Source organism: Gopherus flavomarginatus, chromosome 2 (assembly GCF_025201925.1).
Source record: "Gopherus flavomarginatus isolate rGopFla2 chromosome 2, rGopFla2.mat.asm, whole genome shotgun sequence".
NCBI lineage: Eukaryota > Metazoa > Chordata > Testudines > Testudinidae > Gopherus > Gopherus flavomarginatus.
This window is the reverse complement of record NC_066618.1, coordinates 140264594-140277026: the sequence shown is the minus strand read 5'-3', so window position 1 is coordinate 140277026 and position 12433 is coordinate 140264594. Positions and strand designations below refer to the sequence as shown.

General features: G+C 41.1%; 1 protein-coding gene across 4 annotated transcripts in view; it reads right to left on the bottom strand.

The window, feature by feature from the left end:
* Nucleotides 1-12433, bottom strand: part of TRIO (trio Rho guanine nucleotide exchange factor) — a 441700-nt gene that overhangs the window by 35070 nt on the left and 394197 nt on the right. For 3 of the 4 annotated variants that reach the window (XM_050937381.1, XM_050937382.1, XM_050937380.1), the window contains exons 42-48: nucleotides 11998-12087; nucleotides 9543-9635; nucleotides 8882-8932; nucleotides 8576-8653; nucleotides 7832-8023; nucleotides 6557-6734; nucleotides 4881-5638 (exon numbers count right to left, since the gene is read on the bottom strand). In XM_050937381.1, coding sequence (XP_050793338.1) covers nucleotides 4881-5638; nucleotides 6557-6734; nucleotides 7832-8023; nucleotides 8576-8653; nucleotides 8882-8932; nucleotides 9543-9635; nucleotides 11998-12087 — 1440 coding nt within the window. The remainder of the gene's footprint in view (nucleotides 1-4880; nucleotides 5639-6556; nucleotides 6735-7831; nucleotides 8024-8575; nucleotides 8654-8881; nucleotides 8933-9542; nucleotides 9636-11997; nucleotides 12088-12433) is intronic. The other variant, XM_050937383.1, reaches the window with a different exon arrangement.

Genomic DNA, 12433 nt, shown 5'->3' with positions numbered 1-12433 from the left:
GGCTGGTCAATAGCCCAAAGACATTAAGCTGATGGTGAAAAGTCCCCAACAGAAAATGCACCCTGTGCTGGCAATGTCAGTAGAGAGGGCAAGAATTCAACTGTCTCCCCATTATTAAGCCACTCCTAGCTGATCATCAATATAAGCAGTTTATGTCCAGAAATAAGGAAATTTCATTTTCACCTGTAAGTAAAAATGAAAAGAAAATGGGCCACAATCTACTCAGTTACATCAATATTAAGTTTCTTCAGATTTACACCAGTGTAAATGATAGTTTGGCCCCGTGTTTAATACGTCATGGTCAGAAGAGTAAAGCCTGCTCGAATGGCACCTTCTTACTCAACACAACTACTCCTGATGTATATTCTGAGTTATCATTGTAGGCAGCATGGCCCCACGCACAGTGCACTGGGCTGGGAGTTCTATTCCTGGCTCTTCCATCTACTAGCTGTGCGACTGTGAGCATGTCACCACATCTTTCAGTGCTGCTGTTTCTCTTCACACTTTTGTGTGTGTCTCGTCTATTTTGAATTCAAGTTATTAGAGGTAGGAACTCTCTCTGATTATGTGTTGGCACAGTACCAAGCATAGTGGGGTCTTTAGACACTACTTAAATATCTTAGTATTACCTGTAATACTGCTCCGGTGATTAAAGTAAGTATGTACTGCATTTCACTCCCAGTATCATGACAGAGTGCAAACAGCTCTGGGTGAGGGAACAGGATTTTATTCTGGGCTGCATACCCCAATAAGATAATTAACTAAATTCCAGTTAACGACTTTGTATGACAGTTAACAATACTCAAGACAAAAAGAACCCACGTTCACTCTCTCACCCTAGGGAGGGTCAATGGTCCCTGTAAACAGCACGTCTGAGGAGGGAGCATCTGCAAACTGCCTGCCTGGCCTGGGAGTGTGCACAGCCAGCCAGCCAGGGAAAGGGCGCATCAGCACATACAAATTCTGCTAGCAGCTTCCTTAATACCAGTAGGGAGCATCTTCAAATTTTTATGCCAGCCTAGGAATGTGCCCATCACATCTATGAAGGCAGGGAGATTCATCTAATTTCCAGGCAAGTCAATATATTAGCACAAATGCAGCCCCAGTAGGGAGCATCCATAAATTTCCAACATGGTCAGATTCATAGATTCCAAGGCCACAAGGGACCATTATGATCATCCATGGAACACAGGCCAGAGAACTTTCCCAGAATAATTTCTAGGAAATTTCTGTAAAAGCAGCAAAGAATCCTGTAGCACCTTATAGACTAACAGACGTTTTGGAGCATGAGCTTTCGTGGGTGAATACCCACTTTGTCGGATGCATCCAACGAAGTGGGTATTCACCCACGAAAGCTCATGCTCCAAAACGTCTGTTAGTCTATACGGTGCCACAGGATTCTTTGCTGCTTTTACAGATCCAGACTAACACAGCTACCCCTCTGATACTAGGAAATTTCTATAGAGCATATAATTTCGAAAAACATCCAATGTTAATTTAAAAATTGTCCATGACTGAGAATCCACCAAAACCCTGGTAAATTGTTCCAAATGTTAGCTTCCCTCATTGTTAAAAATGTACGCCTTAAATCCATTCTGAATTTGTTTAGCTTCAGCTTCCAGTCATGAACTGTATTATACTTTTCTCTGCTAGACTGAAGAGACAATTATCAAATATTGGCTCCCCATGAAGGTACATACAGACTGTAATCAAGTCACCCCTCAAACCTTCTCTTTGTTAAACTAAATAGAGTCCCTTGAGACTATCACTATCAGCATATTTTCTGACCTTTTAACAATTCTTGTGACTTTTCTGTAAACTCTTTCCATTTTATCAACATCCTTGAATTGCTTTCTGGCAGCGGCTGCACCAGTGGAAAGAACAGAATTAAAATGATCTCTCTACTACTACTCAAGGTTACCTAGTTATCATCCTCAACTCTGCTGGCCATAGATTTCTCCTTGTGTCCCTTTCCTTCCCTTAGCAATCTTCTGTAATTCCTAATTTCTGATTTATATTCATTACTATCAACTTCCCCTTTCTTCCATTTGCTATATATTATTTTTAAATTTTTATAGCTGCCTTCACTCCCCTTCTGCACCAGATAGTTTCTTTTTTCTTTTTAACCAATATGGGAATCTAGTTACATGTTCTTAAACAATTCCCAATTATCATTCACATATTTCTGATTAAATTCTGCCTCCCAGCTGATTTGGCTTGTAATTGTTTTCAGCGTTGTGAAACTGGGACTATTAAAGCATTAAGTACACATTTATTAGTGATCTGGACTTAATTCTGTTTGCACATTATAAATGTGATCAAGTCATGATCATTTGTATCTAAGTTACCTCTAATTTTTAGTTCTGTGATCAGTTCCTCTTTATTTGTCAAGAAGAGGTCTAATATAGAATTCCCCCATGTTGGATGCAACACTTTTTGAGTTAGGAGACTGTCATATTATTCAGAAATTCCAGGGATGTTTTAATACTGACAGCAAGACACCTCCAGAATATGTCACTTAAACTGAAGTCCTCATGATCATGCAGCTTTTTTTCCTATCCATTATAAATGGATGTGCAAGAAGCCGGCCATCCTGTTTGAGGGTCTGAAGCAGACACCAACTGATACCCCATCTTGTGCTTTATCTGATAAGACATTGCTTCATGAGCATTCAAGATCATTTTCTCTTGTGTTATCAGTGACTCAGAAACAGGTAACGCCATTTTTGACAAAGTGTCACTCTCAGTCTCCTTTTGCCTGTTTGCGCCTTCCTAAATATGTTATAACCATTAATTTTAACGTTCCAAACATGTGAATCATCCCACCAGAACTACGCGCAAACTGCTAGCACTGTCAGGGAAACTGCACAGCAATCTAGTCCAAGAAGGGAAAACCTACAAAGTACCATGTCCCCCCTACTTTCTCCCCATAATCCAAGCACTGTGTACCGTAAAAACTTAATCAAGAATTATTTCCACATACTTGACAAAGTAGAAATCTTCTATGTTTTGAATAGGTGTTTCTCATAGCTTTCACAAAAGCCAGACTAGAAGGTTCATTTCATGTGTTTTTCAGGGTTTCCCCCTTTTCATTTATGAAACAGAAACACATGCCTACGTGAGTGCATGTGTATGTATATTTTTACACATATAATTTAACTACATCTATATGAGTGTGTGTAAATAGGTACAAACACACATTCACAAATGAATACATCAAATTTAAGGACAAACCTTCACAGCTCATTTTCTCCAATTAGTAGATCACAGAGTGAAGTCACTAAGTTAAAATATGTGACATCACCTTGTATGACAACAAAAAGTGACATTATACATGTAAAATTAAGACCTACCTCTATAATCAAGCTAAAAGAGAAGGTGAGTTGTGAGGGAGAAGGCATATTCAGATACTGTTGGCTATTGTAGAAAGCAAACACAGAAATTATGGCCTCCCTTTCAAGTTTGCATGAATGTCCCTGTTCAAAAAATGGAATTTTAATAATTGATTTAAAACCTTATATGGGAATGACAGAAGAAATTGGTGTTTATCACTTTAGTATAAATAAAAATCTTATTAACGTGCTATTCATTTATTGAAAAGACATCTATTTACCCTAGATATCACATTAACATAACATTCTGCTAGACTAAAGAAAAAGATAAAGGCAAGACAAAGCCAAACCAAATGAAAATTAGAAAGGAGACCAGATCAAATAAAAAAGAATACATGCAAAGCACAATTTTTTTCCTCTAAGGCTATTACAAAGGTAAGTGTAATAACTAAAACATCACAAGAGAGTTCTATATGGTAAACAATTCTACCAAGAAGTGCATGCATTTAAAAAAGTATTGGCAATTGGTTAGGTGATTTGCAATTGGTATTGTGTAGGAGCAGTGACAGGTACTGAAAAAACGAACACTTGTGAATACAACACTTAGTGAGGGAAACCCAAATGCTGGTGAAAGGCATGGTGACATGCCTATCACATTCACAGTGAGTTACATTCATTTGTTGTGCATTAAATTTGCACATGCCCCATGACCACTATGTTGCGTTTCCTGGTGGACATCAGCAGAGAATATGGATTCTGTTAACCCTTTTTTCCCCACACACAAAAAAGTGCAGACTAAAAGGTTGAATCTCCAGATGCCCTAACACAGTTTCTTTTACATAGGGGAATAAAAGCGTGGAGTGAATATTTCCACTTTCTAACTTTTTGGGGGCTGACAGTGATAAGGGTTTTTTTTGGTTTGTGTGCTTGTGTGTTTTCAGTTGATACTTGGAAGCTTCACTGACTTGATATGGGATTTAAAGATGAGTGAAAAGAATGCTGCAGTTCAATTAAGGCTGAAAGGAGTAAAATAAGGCAGCCCAGGGAGCATGATGTGGATCCCTGACCAAAGTCAAAACAATATAGGAAAAACCAAAAAAGGGATGGATGTGTGTGGGGGGCAAAAGCCCCAAGGCAATTGGCCAACCAGAAATTCAAAAAATGCTGTTGGTGGCACACAGAGGCCATGTGGTTATCAAATTAAGCATGTTAATTATCTGCCTTCGGATTAGAGACAAAAATGCAAGGAGAGCGAGTTAGTAGGAATCAGACTAGTGATTTATGTTTTCAGCAGAGGTGGAAGTCGCAACTTGTTAGCAGTTGTGTTGTGTCTGTATACATATCACCAGTCAGTTTCATGCATACACACACAGACATAGAATATATATTCTCTTTGTTTGTGTAGAGAAGATATTGGAACAGTTGATTATTTCAGAGCAGTGCAGCACTGGAGAGCCAGAAGTTAGTATGGAGAGTGATGGTAACGCACAGAAGGGGAGCATGGGAAGGTTTTAGAAGAGCTCGCAGGACAGAGGTGCTCCGCTCTTACCCCATTACTTTGGGTGGAGTGAACTGACTGCTCGCTGGTCGAGGAGCATGTGCTCATGCGGTCTGTGTCCTTGCTGTGTGAAGAGTGGCGGTGAACCTGGCGCTGGAGGGAGTCATTGTCCCCAGGGAAAGTGAAGGAGCCAGGGCGGCTGGCAGGGGATGCTGGGATGGAGCTCCAAAAGGAGCCCTTTTGCAGGGGACTGCTGGGTGGAAAGGTTTCCTTGCCAAAAGGAGAAGGGAAAGTCGTTGAGAGAGGAGAGTTCATTGGAGAGATGGCTCCTGGCCTTGGCTTCCCCAGCGTCAGAGATCCTATGCTGCTCCTTGAGCGATTGTCCTCCGAGCTCCCACGCAATTCTTTCTGGGCTCCGTCTGCTGACCCAGAAACGTTTCCAGCTGTCTTCCTGGGGCTCTCAATAACTTTCATCTTGGGAATCTGCTCAGCTTCTTTCTCAGGACCATCCGGTTCTGCAATGGGAGGGTGCCTGGCTGGCTGGCTGAGGCCAGTCTCTAGGGATGTGCTGTGGGGTGGCAGGGAGGAATTATGAATGGACATACCTGACATCTTGTCTGCCTCTGCTTGGACGGAGGCTGCAGAGGAGACCAGGACTGGGGAATGGTGTCTGACAGGCTGGGGGATCCGGGAGGGCCTGCTACGGCTGGAGCTGGTAATTCCGCTACAGCTGCTGGGGCCGCTGCTGTTGCTGCTGCCACCACCACCGCTACTGTGATTCTTCTGATACTCAATTGGTGATGTCAAGGCTGCAATTTAAAAACAGGTGAGGGAGCAGAGGGAGCGAGAAGAGGGCAGGTTAAAGCTGGATATATTTAATACAACCTTAAAGTTTGATCACAAACAAACTTTATTCTTACACTACACCTTTAACCCACTGACCTCAAAATGCTTTACAGACATTAATGCTTCATGACATCCCTGCAAGGCAGGTTGGTGGGTAAGATTATATTCCCAAAATAGACGGGGAAGCTGCGGCAGAGGTTAAGCAATTTCTCCTAGGTCACGAGTCAGTAGCTTAGTTGTAAATACCTGCTACAACTCCCAGATCCCAGTCCTGTGCTCTAACTACCACATCCCGTTTCCAACATGTCGTCTTACGTGATTTTTAAACCAGTTCTTTCACAGTGAAAAAAAATCTATGCTGAAGAAGAATGAGTGATTCAAAGCTAGAAACATTAACGTGAAGATCAGCGAACAGTCACTTTTGAGATCTGTGGCAATTACAAGCTTTTCCTAGCTTTCTCCTAGTGACACTAAATGTTACAGTACTAAATGCTGTTGAAAAACCGATGAAGTAAGGCAACTGAAATACATTTATACTGTAATGTTAGGCTGTCACTTTGGTTTAGCTCTCCAAAAACTCCCATTTGTTTAAAGTGGATACATTATTTCCTCAATCAGAGGGATGTAGTCATTTTTAATTATTTCCTATAAAGAACTTGGAAATAGTCAATTACAGCCCCCTACACAAGTTCAAACATTTGTTGGGAAGTGAAAACAATGGGCATGCCCCCCCCAACCCCACCTGAAAGGCCTGCCACCCCAGAAGAAAGAAATCTTTTGGAGTATTACTTAAACTAGGTCAGATGAAATATGAAAGAGAGCAAGTAGTTGGGGCATCCAGTACAGAGCCTGGGGCAGAAAGATTAATACAAACGATTTACCATTCAAAAAATTACGCTGGTTTTCCAGAATTTGGTTGATTTCATGGATCCACAGTTGGCGTACGCCTGGACTGGCTGAATGCAAAACAAAGGTCTCCAAGACATCCCCTGTTCTTGATGTTAGTGCAAATTTACACGGATCACCATCCACGTTTTCCTCCAGGCAAAGACAACTCACCTTAATGAAAGAGAATGTATTGTATCTATTGTATTGCAAAGATACCACCAACAGCCCTAGCCAGGAGCTCTGAGCTTCTAAAGTCTTCAAAACATTTAAGATAATGATTATTTAATGTAGTCAGGATTACTGTAAAATAAATTATTAAATTAAACTAAGGATTCAGGATGGATACTTGTCATCCTTGTCACATCACTTAAGATTTCACCCAGTCACTAATAGCATCTTGCATTTTAGAACCTATGACTCAAGGTCAGACAGAAGTCAAATGTGATCCATTCCACTGTAGCACAGTGAAATTCCCCTTAGTGGAGTCCTCTGCTCACTCCTTCCTTTTATTTAAAATACTACAGTAGTTTTGTACTTTAATCTGTAGTCTGTAAAGATTCCACTATAAGAAAGCAACTATTTCCAAACAAGTACAAGCTGCCAAATCAGAGCAGGACTACGAAGCATAGTTTGCATCCAGAACGCAGTACAGCCATTCAGATCAACCCATGCACATACCAATTTACCCTGTTGCTCAGAAACCCCAGTCAAATTACTGCTGGGCATATCCAACATAACTGTGCAGCACACTACTGCTTAAAGGCAGGGCAAAAATGTTTGAGGGAATCAGCCCGTGGAAGTCGAGTCATGTGATTTGACAGACGTTCTAGTCAAGATTTCAGTACTGTTGACAAGTATTCACATTTGGTTTGGGCTGAGATTTCTTGGGGAATAATACTTTCAAGTTACTGCCTTCAAGCTTTAAGATATAGACATGTTACTGTAAGGGCAGGTATTGCAATTATCTGTGATAAGATGTGAACACAGAGTTGAGACAGCCCCTTAGTATAGGACATATCAATGAGTACATTTATATTACTGTATTTAAGGCAGAAGTCGTCTGAAAGCCGGCATGGAAAGATTTTTATGTGCTGTCACAGCTGAGCACAGAATTGTTTGCATGTGTTTTAAGTAGTGAGCTTAATGCTACCATTCTTCTAGGTTTACTGGTAAAGACATAGGTTCATGAGTTGATGGGTCATTACCAGAGAATGATTACCTTGGTACCCCACTGTACAAACCCTACGATGCTCATAGAAAACAGTTACCTTGATACTGTTTTTAAACAAGAATCCCGGCATGGAGAAACCTTTCTTTTTATCTAGCGGCTCACTGAATATGACAATCTGCTCAAACAGGAAGACCCGCCTTTCTTTGCAGCGTGGCAGAAGTCCCGTGTCCTGGTCTGTGACCAGGAATGTGTCCTGCAGCAGGAGCTTACCCTGGGCTACAATTTTACCCTAAAAAACAGAAGCAGAAACAAATTCATTCAATTCATTAGTTAACTTTTCTGAACCTCTCCAAGAAATAAAACCTCATTACAAGGGTTTTTAGTATTCAGAGTAGTTTTTATGTATGTTCACTGATTGATACACGAGAGAAAGGCACTCACTCGCTCAAAATCCCTTTTAAATCATTTGTATGCAATTGACTGACTTCTTGCAAGAAGATATTTCAAAATGAGAATGTCATAATGAAAACATTTCCCAAGCTGGTAGTTCCTGAGAGTCAATTTTACTCATATAGGAGTCAAGCAATGCGAGAGACAAGACAGGCCATGTTTTTGAGAAGGTCGGTTAAACGATGTACCAGGCTGGCCTGCTCTGGGCAGGGCTCACATTAAGATTCTCCTTTCCCATTTTGCATTAACACCAATAAGTAGGAGCAAAAATTTGTGTCCCAGATAGTAAGAAATGCATAAGCCATCCCAGATACAATATAAATTCATCTGGAAATGTGTCATATGGAGAACAGAAATGTATGCACCATTTTAAGGAATAAAACCAACTTACATCAAATCCTTGCAGGCGGCCAACATTCATCATGTCGTTGCACCGTTTCGGTACTATGCACATGACCTCTACAGCTCTCTGTTAAAGCCAAGGAGAGAAAATCAAAATTTAACTCTCCAGTGGTGGATTGTGCGTGTCATGGCAGGGCCTTTACAATATAGTTCAGTGTATTTAATCAGCAGGACAATTAGAGCTGAAACAGAACAGTAGTTTTATATAACCCGACATGTTCATAAGCACTGCACTGAAAGTTAAAGAAGTGTGGAACACAAGTATGTAAGTCAATAAAGAAAATGCCAAAAGTACCTCTAGTTCTGTTGTGTCAAGGTTAGCTTTTTTAGAGTATTTGAGGAAATCCTGTAAGAGAAAAGGGGAAATTATCTCAAGTCCGAACTGGCTCCTATTTGTGTGAGAATTACATGGTCCAAAAGATGCTCTTAAGAAAATAAAAAAATACTTAATTTTTCAAAGCCTCTTTCTGACATGCATTAGGTATGTTTTTAGCGCTAAGCTTCACACCTGATTTCGGATCATTCAAGAACATTTACTGAGTCATCAATCCTCTTTGGTAGAAAGGGTCAAAAATACATTTTGCCAAAACACTCAGACAAAAGGTGCTAAAGGAATTATAAATCAGAAGAAAATCAAACACATTTTGCCTTCAGTTACATAGGTGCAAATCTTAAGTCCTTCCACTGCACTGAAGAGTTAATGTGGATTTACACTGGTTTAAACAGTATCAGAATTTGGTCCAAGCTGCTTACTGTGATTCAGAGAACTATGTGAACCCAAGTCTGGAAACAAACTGAAATACAGTATTAAAAATTCTGGCTTATGTCAAGTACAAAGAGGCCCCTTTACCGTTTACAATTCTACTACCCAAAAACCAAAGCCAACAGTAATAAGATTTTTCTGTTCTTCTTTAGCAAAGGTTGTTCCACTGAAAGGGTACCCAGCATCACCTCACCTTAAGTAACAATTGGTATTTCATTATTCTCTGCACTGGTTTTATTAGCAAGTCTGTAAGCTGAAGTCTGTGGCCCAGGCGCTGCTTCAAGTCCTAAAGGTTGTAAAATGAAGAGCGTTAGCTTTAAATTTTACTGGTTTTACTTGGATATAGACCAGTACTTTTACTGTCATGGAGCTAAGGCAGAGAGCAGAAATGAATTTCACCTTGAATTTGTCAAGTATCAGAGGCGTAGCCGTGTTAGTCTGGATCTGTAAAAGCAGCAAAGAATCCTGTGGCACCTTATAGACTAACAGACGTTTAGGAGCATGAGCTTTCGTGAGTGAATACCCACTTCGTCAAATGCTTGCATATATATACCTGCCTCTGGAAATTTCCACTACATGCATCTGACAAAGTGGGTATTCACTCACAAAAGCTCATGCTCCAAAACGTCTGTTAGTCTATAAGATGCCACAGGATTCTTTGCTCCTTATCTTGAATTTATGCTCTAATTTCTCATTTTCTTGTGACAACCTTAAAAGCCATTCCTGTTTTGTTTGTATCATCTTTATTCCCAAAGTATTGCAAATTCTGCCTTTTCAAAGCTTTTCTTATAACCATGGGGCCCAGTTCTTCAGTTCTTACTTTGGATCCAAACCTGGAAAAGCTTATGCACATGAATTCAACGGTAATGCTCACATGCTTCACGCATTTGTAGAACTGAGACCTTAAGGTGGTTTCATGGGGAGAGAGAGAATGATACTATGGGCAGAGAGGCTGTGACGATGTGGGAAAGGAGCTGCTGGCAAAGCAGTTACACAAGTTCCTTTGCACTTCCTATATCAGAGGTGGGCAAACTCCGGCCTGCAAGCTGCTTTAAGCCAGCCCGCGAGCTGCACCACATGGCTTGGCCCTGCTCTGGCGTTCTAGCCGGGGTGCTGGGTTGGAGGATGCATCACGCGGCTCCCAGAAGCCGTGGCATGACCTCACTCCGGCTCCTATGCACTCTGATGTGAGCTGCAGGGGTGGTACCTGCAGATGGAGCAGCATGCAGAGCCACCTGCCCATACCTCCCATAGGAGCTGGAGAAGGGACATGCCACTGCTTCTGCGAGCCAATTGAGGTAAGCGCTGCTCGGAGCCTGAACTCCCTGAGCCTCTCCCCATACTCCAACCCCCTACCCCAGCCCTGATCCCCCTCCTGCTCTCCAAATCCCTTGATCTCAGCCCAGAGCACCCTCCTGAACACCAAACCTCTCATCCCCAGCCCCACCCTGGAGCCCGCACCCCCTTCCTGCACCCCTGCCCTAGCTCTGATCCCCCTCCCGCCCTCTGAACCCCTTGGTCCCAGCCCTGAGCACACTCCTACACTTCAAATTCCTCATCCCCAGAGCCCGCAACCCCAGCCTCAATTTTGTGAGCATTCATGGCCCATCATACAATTTCTATTCCCCAATGTGGCCCTCAGGCCAAAAAGTTTGCCCACTCCTCCTGTCCTATGTGCTGCAGAAAGGATTTCTATCCCAGGCCACATAATCCTGTGTTGATGGCCACAAAGGAATAAACCAGGGATGAGGCTTTAAAATAACCTCTCCACAGATCCAGTGTCATCAATATCTATGCTATTACTGAAACTGCTATTCCAACTCACTGGCTGGAACAGCAACCCTCAAAAGGACCAGCAGCCCTCAAGGGGACCAGCAACCTCAAACAACTCCCATAGCCTGGCAGTGAAAGGCAGATTTTACTTTCTCAACAGCCACTCATTCTACCTAGCTAGAGCTCAAATACTCCTGCATTCTGGAGGGTGGAATGGATTTTATTCTTAGTTTATTCATAAAACATGCTCACAGACTTCAACAGTGCTTTTGTCAGAATCACGAGTACAGAATCAGTGTCTCAAGGAGGTTTTACCCCAATTATAAAATGAACAGAAATTACCTTTATAATTCATATCATCTGCTTTTTAGTTTACTTATTTTTTTTACTGTCAAATTTTCTGCCTTATATAAGGCCCTCTAGGTTGATCTGTAGAACTGGCAGGAGATCTGAACATAAGCTACTATGACAAACTTTTAAGAGAAAACCTTAAGCTAAAGGTTTTGTCCTAACACCTCATGTTTTGTCTACAGTATCTGAATTTCTGATGAGTCTCAAAAATACTGTATAGCAAAATCAAATTTTGACATTTGCATCCACATTGTAATCCATCCCTCTGTCTGCATTACTGTTTAACAATAAGTATAATACATTAACAACACCTGCCTTGACCTACCAAGAGTGAAGCTCATTCATTTGGTATCAATGAATTTAGCTCAAATTTGAATACCAGCAGCCCCCTTCTGAGGGTAGTGGTGGCGGGGCTAATCTATTTCTTAGAGAGCAACAAAATTAAAGAACAAAGAACTCCTCTCATAATTTGGAATTAAACCCAACTTCCACCCGGAAAATGTATGTTACTCTCTGAGACTTACCTCAAAAAATGTATCAATGTATTCTGAGACAATGTGCTCAGACTTTGGTTTGTTTTGGCAGTAAACTATATACATGTGCAACCTTCTCTCCTAGGAAGAACAAACAAAGAGACACAAAGATAATGTACTGCAGTCAGAAAATAAGTGACAAGCTGAAATGGAGTATAATAAAAAAGCACATATATCTAAATAAATATTTCTACATTAAAAGGGTTGTTCTGTCTTCTGGTAGAATAAATTTTGTATCAAGAGCAAATAAGCAGGTATACTTCAAACATAACAAATCTAAGAAATTAGCCAGAAAAGAAAAATCCTCAAATAGTCTGAAGTATATAAGAGTTACTATTAGTTGAAAACTGGATACCTCTTGTTGGTGTCACTAAGCATAACCCTACGTAACTCAGGAGGGTGGAAGGCCACAAGAGTATGGAGCCTT